Source organism: Leptonychotes weddellii, chromosome 2 (assembly GCF_054177405.1).
Source record: "Leptonychotes weddellii isolate Sample4059 chromosome 2, ASM5417740v2, whole genome shotgun sequence".
Lineage (NCBI taxonomy): Eukaryota > Metazoa > Chordata > Mammalia > Carnivora > Phocidae > Leptonychotes > Leptonychotes weddellii.
In genome coordinates this window covers 137852983-137877563 of record NC_138370.1, presented here as the reverse complement: position 1 = coordinate 137877563, position 24581 = coordinate 137852983, and the positions used below count along the sequence as shown (strand labels likewise).

The following is a 24581-nucleotide window of genomic DNA, read 5'->3' as shown; positions in this document are numbered from 1 at the left end:
CACATTTTAACTTCCAAACACACTTCTTTTTCTGCAAATAAGAAAGCAAATTAATTGGTTTCTGTTGGTGGTTAACAAATCTACATGTCCTAATCCTTGTGATACTACATCTATTTAGTTAATGTAACTTTTTATTCTTAGTATAAAAGTAATATAGTCTACTTGTAGAGATTCAAGTTAGTATAAAGAAGACAAGGACCACCGAGACAGCCACTGTTAATAGTTTAACATTTTCCCTTTTGATCTTTTTGGGACATACACAGTTTAATATAGTTGAGATCATTCTGAATATATACTTGGTATCTAATTTTTTTTAAAGATTTATTTGAGAGAGAGACAGACAGAGAACAAGCAGGGAGGAGGGGCAGAGGGAGAGAGAGAGAAGCAAACTCCCCACTGAGCAGGGAGCCCAACGTGGGGCTCAATCCCAGGCTCCCGGGACCATGACCTGGCTGAAGGCAGATGCTTAACTGACTGAGCCATCCAGGTGCCCCTACTTGGTATCTACTTTAGCTCACCTATTTGGTAAAATTCTTCAGATATTACTTTAATGCATAATATTCCATCTGAAGATAAAATAATTTCTCTATCACTGAAAATTGTTTGGAACTAATTTCCTGGTATTATGAACAACTTAGGAATAGACATCTTGGTGTACATATATGTCCATGTCTCTGATTCGCTTGCCAAGGACAAGAATTTTACTGAATCAAAGGATATGAGGGGCACCTGCGTGGCTCAGTCGGTTAAGTGTCTGCCTTCAGCTCAGGTCATGATCCCAGGGTCTTGGGATCAGCGGGGAGCCTGCTTCTCCCTCTGCCCCTCCCCCTGGCTTGCACTCTGTCAAATAAATGAATAAAATCTTAAAAAAAAAAAAGGGGGGTATGAAAGTTACCTATAGCCAATCTGTTTTCCTCAGAGGTTTCACTAGTTACAACCTCCCCCTACTCTCACCAGCATTTACCATACCATTCTGATCTAATACTCTGTTTCTTCATTATATAAATTTTCATTCCTTTGATTATTAAAGTATGAAACATTTAAATATATTTACTAGGCATTTCTTCTTTGGGGTTTTTTATGTTTATATCTCTTGTTTTTTTTCTATCTGGGTCCTTATAATTTGTTTTTGTTCTTTATTTCCATTTATTCTTATCAATGATTTTTAACCATCACATTTGCTTCAAATTATTTCCCCAACTTATCAGGTCTTACTGATATTTTCCTTTGTGACTCTTTTCTATTGTCAAGACAGTAATTCTAAGTTCTTTATATTTAAAAACTCTGAGTAGCAAATTTATTTGTGAAAATCTGGTTAGGAAGTTAAAAATGTCTTCAGATATTAAGACTGTTAATTAACTCATTCTTCCCAGACCACAATGCTAAACTTAGGGAATAGTTAATATCTGCTCCCTTAGTTAAGAGCACCTGACAGTTTCACACTCTTCTAAGCTTATGATAAGAAACTGATGAGGTGAGTTCTTACATAAATATCCAAGGCATATGCATGCTGGTCGTGAGATCCAATGTAAAGGAGTCCTGTGGTTGGATCCACAGTTGCTGAGCTTTTGACAGCATCCTCAGTAGGAAACATCCAGTATTTTTCTCCACTATTACTTCTCAGAACATAGACTAACCCATTATAACAGCCTGTTGGGAAACAAAATAGAAAAGATGAGATTTAAATACGTCACTGGAAAATAATTCTTTAGCCTAAATCATGACAATTTATATTTGATGCTCTTCATGTGTACATCTGTGTTCAGCTCAGATTTAAATTTCAGCAATGTAAAGCAGAAACCAAACAGTAACCACTTGTAAAAAATACTTATTTAGTAGGTATACCTTATTTTGTTTAAAGTACCCTAAAGTGCTTCACTACTGAGAAAACACTCTCCACTACAGTGGAGAGAGGCTTTGACAGACCCAGAATCAAATCTCTTCATTGCCATCCTTGGGCAAATTACCCAGCATCACTGAGCCTCAGATTATTTTTCTGCAGCATGTGGATACATCTACTCCAGTGTTAATGTGATAATTAAGATAAAATGGATAAGTACCCAGTGCATAGAAGGTGTTCAAGAAATGCTAACGTTAACAATAGCCAGCCTTTACTGAGCTTTTACCTTGTGAAGTGTTCTAAGAATTTTACATCTGTTAATTCATGGAATCCTCCCAGTGAGGCAAGTGCTATTATATCTGCATTTTATAGATGACAAAAGGAAGCACAGAGAGCTTAAGTTACTAGGGTAAAACTATTCAGCTGACATGTGACAGAGCCAGGATTGAATCCAAGAAGTCACGCTCCAGAGCCCATGTACTTTACGACAGCAGACTGCTTCTCCCAAACTGCTGCAATGAATGGGAGGCTAGGGCAGCAGTCCCTAACTCCGGGCAGCCAGAGTAACCCAGGGGGAAGTGGGAATGCTCAAAACCTACAAAGTGAAGATCACTCAAGTTCCCTGCGGTGCGTGTAAATCAGAGGAAGTTGACTTTGGGCACTGGCCCACCATTCTCTCCTCGGCTCTGCCTATGCTTATTACCACAGCTGCTCACTTGAGGCCCAATTCCAGAATAACTGTGGTGCTGTTTTCTTTCGAGCAGTTACTACTTAGTAGCAAGAAAGTGGCCTGCTTAGTGATGGTGAAGAGAAATGTCCTACACAGTGCAGTACCCCACAACTCAGCTGGGTAATGAAAAATTTCTTTCAGTTCAGTTCATTTCCAGAAGGAAATCTTTGTGACGTTGGGTTTGGCAAAAATTTCTTGGATAGGACATCAAAAGCATGATCCATAAAAGAAAATAAATGACAAACTGGACTTCATTAAAATTAAGAACTTCTTGGGCACCTGGGTGGCTCAGTCGATAAGTGTCTGCCTTCAGCTCAGGTCATGATCCCAGAGTCCTGGGATCGAGCCCCACATCAGGCTCCCTGCTCAGCAGGAAGCCTGCTTCTCCCCCTCCCACTCCCCCTGCTTGTGTTCCCTCTCTCGCTCTCTGTCAAATAAATAAAATCTTTAAAAAAAATTTTTTTTTAAATAAAATTAAGAACTTCTCTTCAAAAGACATAATGTTAACGAAAGAAAGGGGGGGAAAAAAGCCACAGCCTAGGAGAAAATATGCAAAACATATATCTGATAAGGGACTCGTATCCAGAACACATAATATTCTCAGAACCCAATAAGAAAACAAACGTAACAATAAAAAACTGGGCAAAAGATCTGAAGAGACAGGTCATAAAGGATACACAGATGGCAATTAAGTTCATAAAAAGAAACAACATCATTAGTCACTAGGGAAATGCAAATTAAAACCATAATGAAATACCACACCATAACAATCTGAATGGCTAAAATAAAAATATTTTCAAATTCACCATGCCAGGTGTTAGCAAGGATGTGGAACAACCTCTCACATATTGATGGTGGTAATGCAAAGTGGTTCAGTCAACTTGGAAAATATTTTGGGCATTTTTTACTAAGTTAAAATTATGCTTACCGTATAATCTCCACCTCCTAGGTACTGACCCAAGTGAAATAAAAACTTATATTCACACGAGATCCTATTCACAAATGCTACAGCAGTCTTATTCATAATTATCAAAAACTGGGGGGAAAAAAACTGGAAATAACCCACATGTGAACGGGACAAAATATGGTATATCCACACAACAGAATACTTCCAGCAATAAAAAAAAAACCTCTTGGGGCGCCTGGGTGGCTCAGTCAGTGAAGCGTCCCACTCTTGATTTCGGCTCAGGTCATGATCTCAGGGCTGTGAGACTGAGCCCCATGTATGCCTCTCTACCCTCCCCCCACCCCCGCTCACATGGGCTCTGTTGCTCAAAAAAAAAAAAAAAAAAGAACAAGCCTGTTGATACATGCAACAATATGGATGAATCCAAACACTTACATTAAGTAAAAGAAGCCAGACTCAAAAGCAAAAACTAGAAAAAGCAAAACTAGAGGGACAGAAAACAGATCAGTGGTTGCCTGGGGTTAGGAGGAGGAGGAGGGATGACTACAGAGTGACACAGAACCTTCTGAGTAATGAACTCTTGATTGTGGTACTGCCTACGTGACAGTACACATCTGTCAAAACACAGAGCTATAAAGAGGTTAAGTTTTACTGTATGTAAATTATATCTTAATTTAAGAATGTTGGGGCACCTGGGTGGCTCAGTCAGTTAAGCGTCTGACTTTGGCTCAGGTCATGATCTCAGGTCCTGGGATAAAGCCCCAGGTCAGGCTCCCTGCTCAGCACAGAGTCTGCATCTCCCTCTGCCCCTCCCCCTGCTCATGCCTGCTCTCCCTCTCAAATAAATAAAGAAAATCTTAAAAAAAAAATGTTTGAAGTACTAAGTGACTACCATGTGCCACAGGCCTTGACTCTTGGGCTACAAACAGTAACTTACATGAGCTGACTTTCAGGATGGGAATGACACCTACTCATGCACACAGATCACTAAAAGTTTCCTGTAGCATATGTTTCAAAATGTACATGGGCAAGAGGGAAGAAGGATCAAACTCAGATTCAAGTAGATACCAGCTAGGATACCACAAGTAGGGAGACATATTCCTAAGCACTTCGCACAAGATTCGATAAGCAGATAAAGTAAAAACTTCATGCAGCAGAGGGAGTAAAGAGAACAGTAGTCAAGGAGAGGCATTACACCTGGACCCCATATTCTTAGTAAAGTAAGTCACATACCTTAGTGAAACTGAATAGCAGCTAGTAGCTAACACTTAATGAGTCAGTACCTTGCAACATACCAAAGGATTCATAAGCAATTATCTCACTTCATCTTCTCCAAAGCTCGATGATGTATGTGGAATTTAAGAAACCAAACAAATAAGGGTGGGGGGGTGGAGAGACAAACCAAGAAACAGCTCTAGAGAACAAACTGATGGTTGGGGGGGTGGTGAAACAGGTGATGGGGATTAAAGAGGACACTTGTCATGATAAGCACTGACTAATGTATAGAATTGCTGAGTCACTATATTGTACACCTGAAACTAATGTAACACTATGTTAACCATACTGGAATTAAAATAAAAAAAAAGCTCTATGATGATTGTAGTGGCTTTAAAATCTGTCCACAAATTCTCTGATACTCTTCCTTTCAAGAGCTGGAGCCTAAATTCCCCTCCCCTTGAGTATAATAGGCCAGGCTCAATGATGTGCTTCTAATGAACAGAAGTAAAAATGATGGTACGCAACTTTGGAGACTAAGGCATAAAAGTACTGCATTCCTCCTCTCCCCTTCCCTCCCCTCCGTCCTGCCCCCACCTCTCAGAGCACTCACTCTGAGGGAAGTTAGCTGCCAGGTTGTAAGGACGCTCAAGGTTGTGAGGCCCATGTGACAACAAACTGGAAAACTTCCTTTTGAGAACCAGCTCGGAACTGAAGCCTTCTGCTGGCTGCAGTGTTGAGTCAGCTGTCCTGGAAGCAGATTTTCTAGCCCAAGTCAAGCCTTCAGATGACTGTAGCCACGTGGGAAACCCTGAACCAGGACTTCCAGCTAAGCTGCTCCTTTCTGACCTCAGAAACTGGTACGTGTTTGTTACTTAATCTAAACCATTAAGTTTTGGGACAATTTACGATGCAACATGTTTTATTTATTATACACATATACTCATAAGAACACATGAGGTCCTGGGGGGTGGGAGGATGGGTTAGCCTGGTGGTGGGTATTGAGGAGGGCACATTCTGCATGGAGCACTGGGTGTTATGCACAAACAATGAATCATGGAACACTTCATCTAAAACTAATGATGTAATGTATGGGGATTAACACAAGAATAAAAAAAAAAATTAAAAAAAAAAAGAACACATGAGGTCCTAAGAGGTTTCAGCAACTTGTCAAAGTTCACAGAGCTGAGAACAGTTTTAGAGCTAGGTTCAAATCCAGAGACTAGGACCCAAGGCCCACACTGTGAATTAGCATGTGGCTAACAATTATTCTTTTTTTTTTTTTTTTAAAGATTTTATTTATTTGACAGAGAGAGAGAGACAGCCAGAGAGGGAACATAAACAGGGGGAGCAGGAGAGGGAGAAGCAGGCTTCCTGCAGAGCAGGGAGCCTGACACGGGGCTCAATCCCAGGACCCCGGAATCATGACCTGAGCCGAAGGCAGACACTTAACGACTAAGCCACCCAGGTGCCCCAACCATTACTCTTTAACAACCACCAAACCCACCATACATAAGTTTTTAAATTTAACTTGCTGGTACTAGCATTATCATATGGTAATTAAGTTTAACTCTATAAACCTCAAATTCAGAAACTTACCTACTACAATAAAGTTTCCACACTTAGATACACATGCTGAGGATTCAATTCGATCTCCCAAAATCTGTTCCCATTTCACCTTCCCAGAGTGAAGGTCAACTGCCATCATTCTGTGAGAATGGGAGCCAATGTACACAGTTGCGGATGACTTATCAACAGCGGGGATTACAACTAGAGGTGAAGCATCCACACATTTGCCTGTGTCTGACCTCCATCTCACATGTAGCTCCATTTTCTTGGCTGCTATTACATATGTTCCCTCTTCAGAAACTTCTGCAACATGGGATGGGTCTTTCGACTTCCCAGTAAGAGCTGAAGGATTTAAGCTTTTCACATTTTGAATATTAGTTTGTGAAATTAATTCAGAAGAATGGGCTGAAGAGCAAAGTCCTAACTTAGTTAAAAATTTAGTATTCAGTGACAAAATCTGACTCCCTCTGCTCACTGCAGTAAAAGCAGTTAGCTCATTGTCACAACTTAACGTCATGACAGATTTCTGATGTAAAGATCTTCCACTGGTTTCTTCTTGATTAATGTCGCTGAATTTTCTTTTAGTGGCATAATTCTTGCTAAATACCAGATCTTCATCTGGAAACACTGTTTGAAGTACGTGATTGTAAATCTCTAAAATGGAACTGCTTAGAATAATTTCCAGAAGCCCAGGTACTGATGTGCCAACTAGTTTCTCAATCTCATTGAGGAGCCGTATGGACTTTAAGGAATCTCCACCACTATTTAAAAAGAGTGACTCATCAGGAACCTTCAAAGGATCTTCTGAGAGATTCAGAATAGACTATAGATGAGAAAAGGGAGAAATATGGTGAAGTAAAGGCCCAAAACCAAAACAATTCAACCAATTTATAGGTAATATATACAGCACAGTACTTACATTAATGATATGAACAAAAGACACACAAAATAAATATTTTGTTAATTAAAATAAACTTTAAAGGTATTTTCTTTATAATAAAGGAGATGATCACTATGCTACCAATTTTGTCACAAACTCACTCTAAAACTACAAGTTTTATCTCCCTTTAGAGCACTTTTCCTACCCATAAAATAGCGAGTAGAATTATAAAAATATGATTTACTAATTATAAACTCCACAAAATACTAATATCTGATATTTCTATAATATGGGAACAATATTTATATTCATTTGCTTCACTAAATCAAATTATATTCCAAGAATCTAAGAATGAAATGAGACTTACCAAGCTATCTTTTACTTTCAAACAAGACTATATAATTACATCCTCTTTTCAGAACCCTTCAGAAAGCTCCACATTTTATCTAAGAAAAACTGTAGTGACCTATGGTTGTAATATATACATATTTCAAATTAATTTATTTTTATTTTTTAAAGATTATTTGAGAGAGAGAAAGAGAGAGAGAACATGGGGGGAGGGGCAAAGGGAGAGGGAGAAGCAGGCTCCCCGCTGAGCAGGGAGACCGATGCGGGGCTCCATCCTGGGACCCTGGGATCATGACCTGAGCTGAAGGCAGATGCTTAACCGACGGAGTCACCCAGGCATCCCTGTCTACCTCACTTCTAATAAATTTCTTTATGGGGAGCTTAATCTTACAGTAGAGAACCTAATCCTTATTTTAATACAAATTGAAAAAACAATGGTATATTACTTAACATTACTTAACATTTGGGCATCAATAACATTCTTAGAAAACTTTATCAGCCGTATTAGGATGTTAACAGTCCCAAAAGATGTAACATGACTTCTTTATAATAACAAATTTATATCTTAAAAGTTATACCTTCCACAAATACTGTAATTTTCCCCAGAGTTCCTCTTTTCCATTGAGTTTGCACTCAGACTTCAAGTTTAAATAGTTTAAATATATCTTGTTTAACTCTGTAACATCAATTTTGCCTAAAAAGAGAAATTATTTTAAAATTTCAGTTCAAACCCTATCTTCATTTGTCATAAGAATCCACACATTTTTCAGTGTCAAAGTTTGAAGTCTTATAGTTTGTGAAAGATAATCAATTCTAAAGAACGTAAGCCCACACTACCAAGAATGTAATGGGTAGTAAGAAAGGAAGAGCTAATGTTTATCTTATTTAAAGAGTTAAAAAATGGTCCTATTAACGGAACAATTACTGCATTTTGATGTAAATATTAAATAAAGATGAAACTGGGAAGGCAATATCGTCATTAAGAACATGTTTTGAAATCGAAAAGTCTTAGAATTTCAACTCTACCATTAACCAGCAATGTAATTTTGTGAAAATTACTTAACCTCTTTAAGCCTTATTTTCCATATCTATAAATGGGAATTATACTACCTACTCACAGGATTTTCTAGAGATAAAATGAGTTAATTATACAAAGCACTTAATAGAGGTCTACCACAATATATGCTAATATTACTTAGAATAATAAGGATTTAAAGGCCTTTAAACTAGTTATGAATTAGTATTCATTTGGCACTGAAACATATCTGCTTCAAATGATTTTACCATGAGATGTAAATGGTAGAGAATCAATCAACAAAAGTTCATCCGGGATTGCATGACTTGGAAGACGTTTCTGCAGTTCTTTAAAGATGTATTCCTTTACTAAATCATTTTTGGACACCAAGAACAGAATTAATTTTTCCTGATTATACCATGTAACTGCACAAGACTCCACTTGCTGAAGTCCTTCAGCAACCTATGAGAGAAATTATCCCAATTTGTCAGAGGACATTTAAAAGCAAACTTCATAAATGCTCAAACTTCTCATGTCTGAAATCAACACAGTCGAATTAAAATGTAAAATAACTAGACACTTAAAAAAAATCAACTGCTACTACTGCTATTACCAGCACACTGGGTTCTTCCTGTTTTTCAAAAATAATTGCTCCCAGAGCAAAGTAAACCATTATTTTCACAGTTATCAAAATCCATTCTGTCACTTATTTAAAAAACAACTCTTTCTTCATGCTGGGAATAGGTATGAATAACCCATACCTATTATCGTAATCCATCATTAATACAAAAAATCTTAGGTTTAAATAACATTAATAGAGAATGCTGGCACAGAAAACTGGTGGAGGCTACCTCTAAAACCTACATATGTTAGTAGACACTTAGTATTTAAATAGTTCTACCTGTTGCACCAGTTCAATGTTAAGACGTTTGCCATGTCGTTTGATCTGACTGTCCTTTCGTCCCAAGAAAAAAATCTCTCCATCTTTCACCATCACCAAGTCTCCTGTGGCTCGCATCATGCCAAGTGGTACTGTCATTTCATCATCAAGAAAACATACTCTGTTTCTGCCACCTTCACAAGATATAAACACCAATGTAATAAAAAAAAATCCACGGAAAATATATTAAAAACCATCAAATCAAGAACATCTTCAAAAGTTCAGTTACTAAGTTTCACATTTTGAATTATTTATAAGGAAAGGGGGCAGCACACTTTTAAATGTTATCTGGTAAAATTAAATACAATAACCTCAGTAAAATAAAGGAATAAAACAAGATTTCTAAAAACATATATGTGATTAAAAAATTCTTAGAATACTGATTATAGAGAATTTTGGCTATAAATATAAAGATCCAACCTGCAATTTCTACATTACTTTTATATTTTCCCTAAGGGTATCAAACACTGTTATCTGAAATAATTATGGTAACATATTAAATGTTTCATGACTGTGAGAATGAGATTAAAAATTATCATCATTGAAAAGAATACCAGACATAAGAAATTGATCAAAGAATAAAATTAACACAGATTATTTTCTGGGGGGAAAAAAAAAGATATTCCCAATCAACAAATGTAAAACCACCTAAAAATACTTGGCCACGGCCTTCCTGAATTGTGAAACCATTAGTATCTCTGACTTCAACTACTGTTCCAAGCAGTGGAAATCCCAGTGGTACCGGCAATTCAGATCTATGAAAACACAACAACCCAAACCACATTTAAATTTTTCATTTGAATAGATTTTCCAATGTATTTAAATCACATCATACTAAATAAAGAAAAAAAGTTTTGGTTATGTTATAATTCAAAGACTGCCAAGAGGAAAAGGTTAGGTGGAAAGGTTATTATAGGTTATTTATTTTTGTTTAGTCACAAAAAAGTTATAGCAGGATCTGTAGCACCAGTTATAAGAAAGGTTCTGGATCCCCAGCTTAAAGTTCTAGATAAAACAGGGGCGCCTGAGTTGCTCGGTTAGTTAAGCGACTGACTCCTGATTTCGGCTCAGGTCATGATCTCAGGGTTGTGAGATTGGGCTCCATGCTGGGCATGGAGCCTGCTTAAGATTCTCTCTCTCCCGGGGCACCTGGGTGGCTCAGGTCATGATCCTGGAGTCCTGGGACTAAGCCCCACATTGGGCTCCCTGCTCAGTGGGGAGCCTGTTTCTCTCTCTCCCTCTGCCCCCCACCCCTCGTGCTCTCTCTCTTGCTCGATCTTTCTCTCAAATAAATAAAATCTTTTTTTTTTTTTTTAAGATTTTATTTATTTGACAGAGAGAAACATAGCAAGAGGGAACACAAGCAGGGGGAGTAGGAGAGGGAGAAGCAGGCTTCCCGCTGAGCAGGGAGCCCAATGCGGGGCTCGATCCCAGGACCCTGGGACCATGACCTGAGCCGAAGGCAGACGCTTAACGACTGAGCCACCCAGGCGCCCCACAAATAAATAAAATCTTTAAAAAAAAAAAGATCCTCTCTCCCTCTCCTTGTGCCCTCCCCCACCCTCCCTCTAAAAAAATTTAAAAAATAAAAATTCTAGGTAAAATAGTGTTTCTAAAATTACTACTGCAGTGCCTATCAAAAACATTGTTAGTGTTAATGTTAAGATACTGGAAAAATACAGTTTCTCTCTAGTCTATTTAGTAATTAAAACCCTTACTTCAAAGTAGAATTAAGAAACTGCTCTGGAATCCTGTAAAAAGTTGCCCAACTTGATACCTCTGTGATACCATAAATATTAAATATTTGTGTTTTATTGTCTATTCCTCTCCAGCTTTTGAGAACAGTCAATGACGGAAATGCTTCACCACCAAGGGCTAATACTCGAAGAGAAGTACTGGCTGATAAAACGGTTGACTTGATAAGCTGAGATCCAAATCTTCTAAGCAAAGTTGGTGTCGCCTGTGAATATATTAAAGATAATTTATTTCCCTTAATTTCTTTAAAAAAGTAAATACTGTAATAATTAGTTCAAAGCTTAACACTGGGCACCCACATGGAAATTAAGGTGGTGTTTATAAAATTATAAATCATTTTGGAAATCTCCTGAAGCAGCATTACCTTCTTAATGTAGATATCAATTTTGCTTTAGCAAAAAACTTAAGAAAAATATTAGTTATGCTTCATTGGATACTTTAGACAAGACGGTTTAAACATAAAAAGGACAAAATATATAAAATCAGTTCATACTTATCTCTATATAGAAAAAAGTATATAAAGGATTAAAAAAATGTTTCTAAACAATATGAAAAAAGATCTTTAAAAACAGCTTTAGTGAGGTATAATTGACATAAAATAAACTGAACATATTTAAAGCATACAATATAAATTGAGATACAGATATATAGATATATCAGTGAAACTATCACCATAATCCAAATAATGAATATATTCTTCAGCCCTAAAATTACCACTGTTAACGCTCCCCCCCTTCGACTGGACCCCTTTTCCAGACCACCACTGATCTATTTCCTAATGATCAGCTGGCATTTTCTAGAATTATATGAAAATGGAATCACACATCATGTATTGTTTTGACGTGACTTCTTTCACTCCATATAAATATTTTGTGATGCACCTATGTTTTATTTATCAATTCCCTTTTTGTCTCAGTTCAGGCTGATGTAACAAAATACCACAGACTAGGTAGGTTACAAACAATAGAAATTTCTCACAGTTCCGGAGGCTTTAAGTCCAAGATCAGGGTGCCATCATGGTCCAGTTCTGGTAAAAGCCCTCTTTCAAGGTTACAGGCTGCCAACTTGTTGTATACTCACATGGTAGAAGGGGCTAGGGAGCTCTGTAGGGTCTCTTTTCTGAGAGCACTAATCCTTTTCATGAGGGCTCCACCCTCATGCCCTAAAAACTCCCAAGGGCCACACCTCCTAATACTATTATGTTGTTCATCAGGATTTTAACAAATGAATGGGGGAGGCACAGACACTCAAGACCATGGGGCTCTTTATTGCTGAGTAGTAGTCCATTGAACAGATCAGGACTAGCGTTCGCATTTCCATACAAATTTAGGATCAATTTATCAATTTCTACCCCAAAAAGCCTACTAGGATTTTGACAGGAACCATGTTTAATTTATAGATCTTGACAATATTAAGACTTCAATCCACAAACATTTAATGTCTCTTCATTTTTGAACTCTTTAACTTCTATCAGTAACGTGTTGGGTTTTTGTTTTTTTTTCCTTTTTGCACTGCCTGGACCAACCAGAGTAATGATGAAGAGAAGTGACAAAAGCAAACATCCTTGTCTTGTTTACAATCTTAGGGTGAAAGCATGCAGTCAGTCTTTCACCAAACAGGATGTTAGCTGTAGTTTTTTGCAGATGCCCCTCATCACACTGGGGAAGTTCTTCTATTCCTACTTAAGGTTTTTTCCTTCATCACACGTGTTGGGTTTTGCCAAATACTTCTGCATTTGTTAATATATACTACATAAATAATGAACAAAAAGCATAATTATCAGTGGATTTTGGGATGTTAAACCAAGTGTGTCTCCCTGGAATAAATGCCACTTGGTCACATTTTAAATTTACTGAAACATGTTTTGTGGTTGAGAATATGATCTATCCTAGAAAATGTTCAATGTGCTTGCAAAGAATGCATATTCTGCATTTACTAAATATTGTGTTCTATAAATGGAATTTGGCTGAAAATGTTCAAGTTTTCTATATTATATGTTCTGATTTCTGTTTAGTTTTTCATGACCTAGGGGTATTAAAATTGGGGTATTAAAAGTTAAAAGTGAGGTATTAAAATTTTGAACTACTGGGTTGCCTAGTTCTCATTTCAATCCTGTCCATTTTGCTTCACGTATTTGGAACCTCCATTTTTAGGTGGATAATCGTTTATAATCGTTACATCTTCTTGATACAACAACGTACCTCTTTATGTACTGGCCATTTTATCATTATGAAATGTTCTTGTTGCTTTTTTTTTTTTTTTTTTTTTCTTGTTGCTTTTTTGCTTGTTTCTTTGTTACTAACTAGCCTGGATTAAATCTGTAAAATCTGTCTTCCTGGTGATGTGTGGCCACTAATGTCACTGCTCAGTTGTTCTTTTAAATATGTATTTTTTTTTTTCTAAATTCATGTGAGAGAGAGAACACGAGTGGGGGGCCGGGGGGGAGGGAAGCAAGGAGCCCAATGTGGGACTCGATCCCAGGACCCTGAGATCATAACCTGAGCCATCCAGGTGCCCCTTAAATATATATTCTTTTCATTTTTAAGTCTTACTTCCTACGAGTCACCTTTTGTCTGCACAGCTCAGTAGTCGAGCAACGACTGGACAGACTGTCCACAGAGATGGATTTGTGTGTATAGATAGATGAGCTCAAAGTTTAGGTCACTTTCAAGCCTAATCCAGTTTTTATTCTCCATGGGTCCTTTTGTGTCTCTAATGTACATGCACATACCCTCAAGGTCAGCCAGGAATGTGCTTGGGCCCTCTGGTCTGATTCCCAAGTACAGCCTTAGCCAGAATGTGCTTTCCCTCCCTGTGACCACAACCTCAAACCAGTGGAGTTTTTGGCCCTCCATGCCGGCCTGCTTCAACATTTCCATAGACAGTGCTTTTGGGCATGGACATAGCCTACCATTCCAAACTGAATAATCGCCCTTATGAGCAAAAGGCCCTGACAGAAAAGTCTGTTTTGACTGTGCTGGGGGAGGCAGGGAGAGCAGCTTAGTCTAGAATACCACGAATTCCATTTTTATGCAAAACACAACAGTTTTTAAAAACAAACACTTTTCAGGTAGTTGTAGGCGTTTGGTTATTTCCAAAGTGTTGACGTAGTTGCCTTCAATTTTCTCCAGCTTTATAGTTGCTTTCTATCAGGGAGAGGATCTGCCAATCTCTTTACTTGACCATAGAAAATTTCCATGTGAATCAAGATTTTTAAATGGTTTCTTTCAATAAAAGCTAGCAGCAGCCCTAATGGACATCTTGAATTTTAATTCAAAAAGATTAAAGTCTTGGTTTGTCAAAATATTTAAGTAATAGGATGACCCTACATCCCAATACAAACTTACTATTCCAGATTCCTGTCTAGGAATTTAGCACCTCCATTCACTCTCAAGATTCTGGGTTTTTTGGTAATAAATTATAATGGCCACTCTATTTATAAGGCATCCTAAATCAAGTAAACTGTTCCACCAAGTTTTATCATAAGGAAAATCTCTTATCAAAATGAAATGTTCTAGGCATGTCTGGGTGCTCAGTTGGTTGGTCATCTGACTCTTGGTTTCATCTCAGGTCGTGATCTCAGGGTCCTGAGATAAGAGTTCCGCGTTGAGCTTAGTGCTCAGCACAGTCTGCTTATCCCTCTCCCTCTGCCCCTCCCCCTACGTGCACGTGATCGCTTGTTCTCGCTCTCATAAATAAAATTAAAAAAAAAAAAAAAGAAATGTTCTGGCCTAATTTCTGGTGCTAAAGATAATTATTTCAACTTTGAACTCTACAAATGATTGCACAGCTATGAATATTCAGCATGATAAAGCATAGTAACACTCTTCAGATACTCAAACTGAAATGATAAAATTTAGTGGCAGAATTCTAGTCAATATGCTTTGTTACCAAATCATCCTAGGCACAGAAAAATAGGACTTAGTAAATAACAGATAAAACAGGGAATGTTAAGGTTCCTTCCAAAATTTCTAAGGAAAAATTCACATAAAACTGAAAAACATTATTATGCTGACATTTTGGTAGCTAGCAACCTGAGATTTCACTCTAATTAAATGGTTGCACTTTTATTTATTTATTTTAAAGATTTTATTTATTTATTTGACAGAGAGAGACACAGTGAGAGAGGGAACACAAGCAGCGGGGGAGAGGAAGAAGCAGGCTTCCCACGGTGCAGGGAGCCCAATGCGGGGCTCGATCCCAGCACCCTGGGATCATGACCTGAGCCAAAGGCAGATGCGTAACAACTGAGCCACCCAGGCGCCCCTAAATGGCTTCACTTTTAAAGGGCATCAAGTTTAATGTAACTTTGCTACCCAGAGTATTAAAAAAAAAAAAAGCTCAAATGTATTTTAGGTTTGTAAAAAACCAAAAAGGTCCTTATTCCTTATTCCTGAAACAAAGTCAGTCTTTAATTTCCTCAAAAGCTTAGTCCATTTCACTTTGGGGCCTTTCTCCCCCACACTAAATCAAGATGTTCTTTTTTAATTTTTAAAACCTTAATAAAGGGGCACCTGGGTGGCTGTCGGTTAAGCGTCTGCCTTCAGCTCAGGTCATGATCCCAGGATCCTGGGATCGAGCCCCGCATCGGGCTCCTTGCTCAGTGGGGAGCCTGCTTCTCCCTCTCCCTCTGCCTGCCACTCCCCCTGCTTGTGCTCTCTCTCTCTGACAAATAAAATCTTAAAAAAAATAAATAAAATAAAACCTTAATAGAGCATGTACTGTCTTTTAACCTGTTAAGATCCTTGCTTAAGGGGCGCCTGGGTGGCTCAGTCGTTAAGCGTCTGCCTTCGGCTCAGGTCATGATCCCAGGGTCCTGGGATCGAGCCCCGCATCGGGCTCCCTGCTCCGCGGGAAGCCTGCTTCTCCCTCTCCCACTCCCCCTGCTTGTGTTCCCTCTCTCGCTGTGTCTCTCTCTGTCAAATAAATTAAAAAAAAAAAAAAAAGATCCTTGCTTAATATCCATTTAGAGGGCGCCTGGGTGGCTCAGTTGGTTAACCGTCTGCCTTGGGTTCAGGTCAAGATCCCGGAGTCCCGGGATCAAGCCCTGAATCAGGCTCCCTGCTCAGTGGGGAGTCTGCTTCTCCCTCTGTCCCTCACCCCTGTCACTTTCCCTCACTCTCAAATACAATCTTAAAATACATCCAATTAGGTTTTTAGGTAACATTATTATTTATAAATAAAATCTATACAGGAAGCTTTCTTTTTTAAGTATAGAATATCTATTATATAGGCAAAAAGGCAAAAATCCTTAATGACTTATATATCATTTGATAAGAAATTTGACTTTGGAAGGAAAAAATGAACCCTAACAACAAATGCCTCACTATGAGACATAAGAGACCCGACAATACTGAATCCATCTTAGCACTCCATCTTGTTCATGTGGGCAGTTAAATGAGATCTTGTTCACATAGGTGGCTAGGTGTTACAGGACCTTTGGAGATTAATATACGTAGCTTAGCAATGCCCACTGAGGCCAGGATAGGGGGAGGGGGAGGCTTGCTCTGGCCCTCCATAAATTTGTTCAAGATAACACATTCTCTCCCCTTTCTGAGGCAGGGATGGTGCCACAAGATCTAATTAAAGATTAGTTGTCAGGTACATGTAGACCCTTTGATCTTACTATAGTGCCTTCCCCTACACATCCCTTTGGTCTATAAAATCTGTAGACTAAGGTCCGGTCTTTGCAGAGAATAGCTGCACCCCTCCACATCATCATCCATCCATCCCTCCCTGTCAATATGTTACCATGCATAAAACTATGTAAACTGTATGGAGTTGCCTGCTTTGTTTTTTTCATCTCAAAGTCCCTTCTCAGTTTGGAGGATACTTTACAGTTCTTCTTCCCCAACCTTCTAACAAGAGAGGACATGCCTTATAAAGAGGAAAGTATAGCCTGTCAGCTTGTGTACTTCTCTTCCTTCCTCAAACTCAAAATTTGGGGGCGCCTGGGTGGCACAGTCAGTTACATGTCCGACTCAGTTTTGACTCAGGTTGTGATCTCACAATCATGAGCTGGAGCCCCAGGTTGGGCTCTGTGCTCAGCGAGGAGTCTGCTTGAGATTCTCTTTCCCTCTCCCTGTCCTGCTCATGCTCGTGCTCTCTCTCTCTCAAATAAAGCTTTAAAAACAAAAATAACTCAAATTTCATCTGCTGATAATACTCCAAATTAAGTATTGTGAATTAAATAAAATCACCATGAAACTATATGCACAACTTGCTGTGTTTTGGGATCTGAGTTAGTAAATGTATATCCGTTTCTCAAAGATTTAGGACCCCAAAAAGGTTAAAACCCACTACTAGAGTAAATTTATCTGAGACCGTGCTAAAACATTAAGCAAGGGGATCGGATTTAAAGAGAAAGAACTCATTGACTTGACATAGAAGGAAAGTCTCCTTTCCTTTAGTAACTATCTCTCAAATCTACTAAGGTACTTTGCAAATGTTTCTTGAAAATTATACTCCTTGAATGTTGTAGGAAAATAAATTATATTAAAGTCTTGTCCAGACTGATAGAATGATCACCAGAGATTGAAAATTTATATGCATTGATATACCCATCAAGCCACATTACTATATTCATTATATATATATTATACATATATATATTTTTTAAGAATGAAAAACTTCCGAAAAACAAAGTCAATATCAAATTTTGCCTTTAGGACATCCTCAAGTCTCTTACACTAGATATAAAACTGCTATTTTTAGTTTATCATGATTTGCATATAATTTTGTTAATTCTCTTTAGTATCTTTAACTACTTGCAATGTAACATCAGTCACATACTTTCAGATAAATATTTTTTTAAATCTTTAAAAATGACAAACTTAAGTATTTGTTTCCGTAAGTTAATGTAACATATAGTGATATAAAAAGTCAGAAAATCTAAATTCCTAACTAATTATCATTTAACTTACTTCAACTTTGTGTTTTCCACTAAAAGCTAAAGTTTAAGATAGGAGAGGCAGTGTATCCCAGAAGATTTGGGTGAAGGTCAACTTCCTCTAGTCATTATTGTACCAAATGGACAGTAAAGTAATTTTCTAAATAGAATTAACCTTTTTTTTCATTCTCAGGCGAATTAAGTGGTATCATCAGGAGACAGCCCATAATAATCTTACTAGATTATCATTAACCTACTGTGAAAAACTACAGGAATACAAAATATTCTCTAAAACTTTAAAAATGTTAAATAATAAAAGACAAAACATTTCATTTGTCCCTGAAATGTACCTGCAAAATAGTTACTCTGTGATGGGAAAAGAGAACAGCAGCTAATTTTGATGGAAGCACTTTGACAGAAGTTGGTACAATAAGCAGACAGGCACCACTTGATAGAGCAACAAATATTTCCACAACGGAAGGATCAAAGGTCAGAGGTGAAGCCAGAAACAAAACATCTTCCTGTGTGATTTCGAAAAGTACCCTAAGGCAAAACAGAATGCAGTTATGAGAAATGTCTAACATTTGGTAATCACATATCCTAAAAAATTATGACCATTAAGTTTCTGGATGTTGGCCAGATTTTTACTCTTTTCTCGTCGATTAACCAAAATGGTGCTATTAATTCTAGAACTGTTCTTTATGAATATAAGGATTAAAAGCCATTTAAAGCAATATCTACTTAGGGCGCCTGGGTGGCTCAGTCGTTAAGTGTCTGCCTTCGGCTCAGGTCATGATCCCAGGGTCCTGGGATCGAGCCCCGCATCAGGCTCCCTGCTCGGCGGGAAGCCTGCTTCTCCCTCTCCCACTCCCCCTGCTTGTGTTCCCTCTCTCGCTGTCTCTCTCCCTGTCAAATAAATAAAATCTTAAAAATAAATAAATAAATAAAAATATCCACTTCTTACCATGACATATTTTATCATCTGTGATGGCGTTCTGATGTGTAAGTGTGGCTGGATTAAACACAGTCCCCAGAATTTCCTTTCTAGTATGTTTTCTGTTAGGGTAAAAAAGAAAGGACCTTCTCTCTCAAGACGTGGAGGACAGGGTGCCTGGGTGGCTCAGTTGGCTGGGTGACTGCCTTCGGCTCAGGTCATGATCCTGGAGTCTCTGGATCGAGTCCCACATCGGGCTCCCTGCTTGGCGGGGAGTCTGCTTCTCCCTCTGACTCCAACCCCTCTCCTGTGCTCTCATTCTCTCTCAAATAAATAAATAAAATCTTAAAAAAAAAAAAAAAAGACGTGGAGGACAGAGGGAGGCAGGTGCCATTTAGTAGAACACACACCTCGCTGTTATTCCGTCAAACACTAACCCAGGTCCTGCTGTGAAGGGATTTTGTAGACAGAGTCCCTACTCAGCTGACTTTAATCAAAAGGGAGATTATCCTGGGATAACTCAATTTACTCAACTGGAAGGCCTTTAAAGAGTGTTAGGCCTTCTCTGAAAGAGACACAGCATCTGGGTCTACAATTACTCTCCCTTCCCCCTAGATCTTTCCTGACTTGCCTGTGAACAAACACATGCCTATGGGGTTCCAGTCTGCTCATGATCATCCCTTTCTATTTATACTACAGACTTCAGTCTTGCTTAGCCCCGACAAACATAAGCCAATTCCTTATAGCAAGTCCCTGATATATCCTCCTGGTTCTGCTTTTCTGGTAGAAACTTGACTTCTTCTATCCTACTTACTTAATGATGCTTAATAGAGACCTGACTCCCTTTTCCTACTATTTGGCCTTTTCTCTCAGCAGCTGAACAAAGAGCAGAATATATGTAGTTAGGATATTACGGAGTATTAGATAGGCAGTAGCAAGCCTATGGCATGGCTTCATTTTGAATACATAAAACCCACTCTATCTAAAAAGCAGGCATTACCTTAACTTCAAAATATCTTCAAGTATGGTATTGTGGGGACCAACTCGGAACCCCAGAGTTGATATGAAGATTACTTTGAGCTGAGGACATTTTGGATTTAACAGATGTGGAAAGAAGCCTTCTTAGAGCTTCCCTTATAGGACTACTCATAAAAACTTCTGGGAAATGAAGCTGCCATAAATTCCTTCTTCAGAGTGGCTTTTATTCCCAGGAAGGAAACCAAGTGTGAACTTACTATAAATCCCCTCTGCAGTGACTTTTATGGCCCTGAAAGTAAACCAAAAAGGGATTTTTAACAGGTAAATGAATTTCATTAAATTCAAGCACAAATAGCAATCAAGAAATTCCTATACTTTAAATAAGCCCCTTGGGGCGCTTGGGTGGCTCAGTCATTGAGCATCTGCCCTCGGCTCACATCATGATCCCAGAGTCCTGGGATCAAGCCCCACATGGGGCTCCCTGCTCAGAGGGAAGCCTGCTTCCCCCTTTCCCACTCCCCCTGCTTGTGTTCCCTCTCCCGTGCTGTCAAAAAATTTTTTTTAAATAAAAAAATAAATCAGCCCCTTATCCCTCACTGGGCACATACCTGTTCCCACTTTATACATAATTCCTGCCTCTGTTGGCCCAGTGCCTCTCCCACCTCCACTAGATTCCAAATCTGCTCCACTCTTCAAGTTCCCTGCATCTCCATCCCACCTCACCTCTCATACTCTTTAACACATGACTTTGCCTTCTGTTGCCTAGGAAGTTACAATCCATCAGCTTCCTCTAACATTCCTTACCCTTCCATCTCAAAGTATCTTACTCCTTTACAACACTATTTCTTGATTTTTCAAACCAATTTTCCCTACCAATTCTCTACCATCAGCCTATTAATGTCTCCCATCTTTTTTTTTAAGATTGTATTTAATTTATTTGAGAGCAAGATTGTATTTAATTTATTTGAGAGAGAGAGAGCGCACACACTCAAGTAGGCAGAGTAGCAGGCAAAAGGAGAGGGAGAAGCAGGCTCGCCAATGAGCAGACCCTGGGATCATGACCTGAACGAAGGCAGCCGCTTAACTGAGCCACCCAGGCGCCCCTCCTTTTTTTTTTTTGGTTAAGATTTTATTTGAGAGAGAGAGAGACAGCGTGTGTGTGAAAAGGGACAGGGGAAGAAGGAGAAAAAGAATCTCAAGCAGACTCTATACTGAGTGGAGAGCCCAATATGGGACTCGATCTCACGACCCTCAGATCACGATCTGAGGGGAAATCGAGAGTGGGACACTCAAATGACTGAGCCACTCAGGCACCCTAGTCTCCCATCTTAAAGATAAACCTATACCCTCCCAGAATTCTTTCTTTCCCATTAAAACTAGCTCCTAGAAATGAACACTTTATTATCTCCATTTCCTTATTTCTCATTCCCTTATTCCCAGCCTAATGTACTCTGTCCTCAGTGTTGGGCACTCGGAAATAAAGTCACTAAAGACCAGATTATCAATTACAAGACTCCTCTCTGCCTCATTTCACCATGCCCTTCTTCTAGACCTGCACTGTCCAGTATGGTAGGCACTAGAAACATGTGCCTACTGAGCACTAAAAATGTGGCTAATCCATATTGAGATGTGTAAGTGTAAAATACACGCTAGATTTAAGATAAACATAAAAGGGTGTAAAATACCTCACTAATTTTCATATTGATTACATTATTGATATTTTAGATATACTGAATTAAATAAGGTATTGTTAAATTTTCTTATTTCTACCTTTTTTTTTTTTTTTTCAGGGTAGGGGGGAGAGGGAGAGAGAGAGAGAGAAGCAGAGGGAGAGAAAGAATCTTAAGTAGGCTCCACACCCAGCACAGAGCCTGACTCGGGGCTCAATCTCACGACCTTGAGATCATGACCTGAGCTGAAATCAAGAGTCGGATGCTTAACTGACTGAGCCACCCGGGCACCCCTCTTATTTTTTTGTACTTTTAAAATGTGGTTGTTAGAAAGTTTTTAATTATATAAAACTTAAAATGACATAAAAATATATGTCACAAAGTTTCTATACTTGTTTGTTTCCCCTTTTGATTTCCTAAGACTACTCTCCTTTGGTTCCCTTCCTCTTCTCTTTCCTTCTTCTCAATCTAAGAATCGACTTCATAGAGATTTCTCATCTCCTGATAAGCAAACCAAATTCTACAATGCTATAGGAACGAACGTAATGAACGCAAATCTTTTTACATCTACTGGATAAGTGCAAAATTCTTCAACAGGGCATACCAGGCTCCTGCCCCCTCAGGTCACATGGCTCCTGCCCTCCCACTCCTTCCTCAGCTCTGCCCTGATACACTCTAGCAAGCCAAACTTCTTTCTCCCATATGTCTGCTGTACCTCTACCAGGAATACACTCCCTTCTTATTAATAATTAAGAAGCAAAGCTTCAACCATCATTTATTTGCTCCCTGTTTGGCTCCAGGTCTGGATCAGAGAGGTGAAGTCCTAGCCTGCAAAGAATTAAAGTTTAGATATAGCCAAAACAAGAGCCCCAATTACTTATGACTATCAATTTAGGAACAAGGGTTCTAAAAAACAGGGGCATCTGGGTGGCTCAGTCGGTTAAAGCGTCCAACTCTTGATTTTGGCTCAGGTCATGATCTCAAGGTCATGAGATTGAGCCCCACATTGGGCTCCGCACTCAGCGGGGAGTCTGCTTGAGATTCTCTCTCCCTCTGCCCCTCCCCCCTACTCAACGTGCGTGCTCTCTCAAATAAATGACTCAATCTTTAGAAAAAAGTTATAAAGAATAGAGATTAAAATTTTTCCCTTGGGGGTGTCTGGGTGGCTCAGTCGGTTAAGCGTCTGCCTTCAGCTCAGGTCATGATCCCAGAGTCCTGGGATAAAGCCCGGTGTCAGGCTCCCTGCTCAGCAGGAAGTCTGCTCCTCCCTCTCCCTCTACTCCTCCCCACTGCTTGTTCTCTCTTTCTCTCAAATAATTTAAAAATAAATAAAAATTAAATTTTTCCCTTGGGTTGCCTGGCTAGCTCAGTTGGTAGAACATGCAATGAGTTCAAGTCCCACATCGGGGGTAGTTTACTTATAAAAATGTTTTCGGGGTGCCTGGATGGCTCAGTTGGTTAAGTGTCTGCCTTCGGCTCGGGTCATGATCCCACAGACCTGTGGACAGAGGCCCACATCAGGCTCTCTGCTCAGCAGGGAGCCTGCTTTTCCCTCTCCTACTCCCCCTGCTTGTGCTCTCCCTATCAAATAAATAAATAAAAATCCTTAAAAAAATGTTTTTCCCCTTTAAAATACAAGTTCTTTCTTTTTTAAATTTATTTTTTAATTTTATTATGTTAATCACCAAACATTACAGTATTAGTTTTTGATGTAGTGTTCCATGATTCATTGTTTGCGTATAACACCCAGTGCTCCATTCAGTACGTGCCCTCTTTAATACCCATCACCAGGCTGACCCATCCCCCCACAGCCCCTCCCCTCTAGAACCCTCAGTTTGTTTCTCAGAGTCCATCGTCTCTCATGGTTCGTCTCCCCCTCCGATTTTCCCCCCTTCATTTTTCCCTTCCTACTATCTTCTCCTTTTTTTTAACATATAATGTATTATTTGTTTCAGAGGTACAGGTCTGTGGAGCTCCAGTGGCGCAATCGGTTAGCGCACGGTACTTATACAGAGGTACAGGTCTGTGACTCATCAGTCTTACACAATTCACAGCGCTCACCATAGCACATACCCTCCCCAATGTCTATCACCCAGCCACCCCATCCCTCCCACCTGCCACCACTCCAGCAACCCTCAATTTGTTCCCTGAGATTAAGAATTCCTCATATCAGTGAGGTCATATGATACATGTCTTTCTCTGACTGACTTTAAAATACAAGTTTTGAAGAAGGATTTGAAGGACAGAACTCACCGAAAATGTTGGATGTTCAGCACTATACATGCATGAGGGACTCTGACAATCTTAGGTATCCCTGTAGTGCCTGATGTATGGAGAACATAGGCCAGGCAATGATTTAGCCTCACATCCAGGTGCTCATCTGACTTTTCTTCATTGCTGTTCCCAGAATTTGTGCTGTCTGCCATTTTTTCTTTTTCATATTTCTGTTTTCTGTCATTTAGCATCAAGCTCCCTTCAACATTTTTCCAGTGAAGTCTGAAGAGCACTAGGTCATTACATTCTTTAAGTGTATCATAATTCAATAATACTTCATAGGAAGATTTGAATTTCTGTTACATGGGGAACAAAGTTCACAGTATAAATATGTTAAAAGAGGTTCTTTTTTACATAGAAGTAATACAAAGTATTCATTTACTCCTTCAACATGGTTTTGAGTACTTCTATATAACTAGGGATTAAAAAAATAAATTAGAGGGCGCCTGGGTGGCTCAGTTGGTTAAGCGACTGCCTTCGGCTCAGGTCATGATCCTGGAGTCCCTGGATCGAGTCCCGCATCGGGCTCCCTGCTCGGCAGGGAGTCTGCTTCTCCCTCTGACCCTCCTCCCTCTCATGCTCTCTGTCTCTCATTCTCTCTCTCAAATAAATAAATAAAATCTTAAAAAAAAAAAAA

General features: G+C 39.1%; 1 protein-coding gene across 6 annotated transcripts in view; it reads right to left on the bottom strand.

The window, feature by feature from the left end:
- AASDH (aminoadipate-semialdehyde dehydrogenase) overlaps window positions 1–24581 on the bottom strand; it is a 38962-nt gene that overhangs the window by 6600 nt on the left and 7781 nt on the right. For all 6 annotated transcript variants that reach the window (XM_081812341.1, XM_081812336.1, XM_081812342.1 and 3 more), the window contains exons 4-12: window positions 23924–24240; window positions 18439–18631; window positions 11163–11404; window positions 10093–10199; window positions 9406–9578; window positions 8774–8966; window positions 8068–8183; window positions 6292–7084; window positions 1487–1650 (exon numbers count right to left, since the gene is read on the bottom strand). In XM_081812341.1, the coding sequence (XP_081668467.1) occupies window positions 1487–1650; window positions 6292–7084; window positions 8068–8183; window positions 8774–8966; window positions 9406–9578; window positions 10093–10199; window positions 11163–11404; window positions 18439–18631; window positions 23924–24240 (2298 nt within the window). The remainder of the gene's footprint in view (window positions 1–1486; window positions 1651–6291; window positions 7085–8067; window positions 8184–8773; window positions 8967–9405; window positions 9579–10092; window positions 10200–11162; window positions 11405–18438; window positions 18632–23923; window positions 24241–24581) is intronic.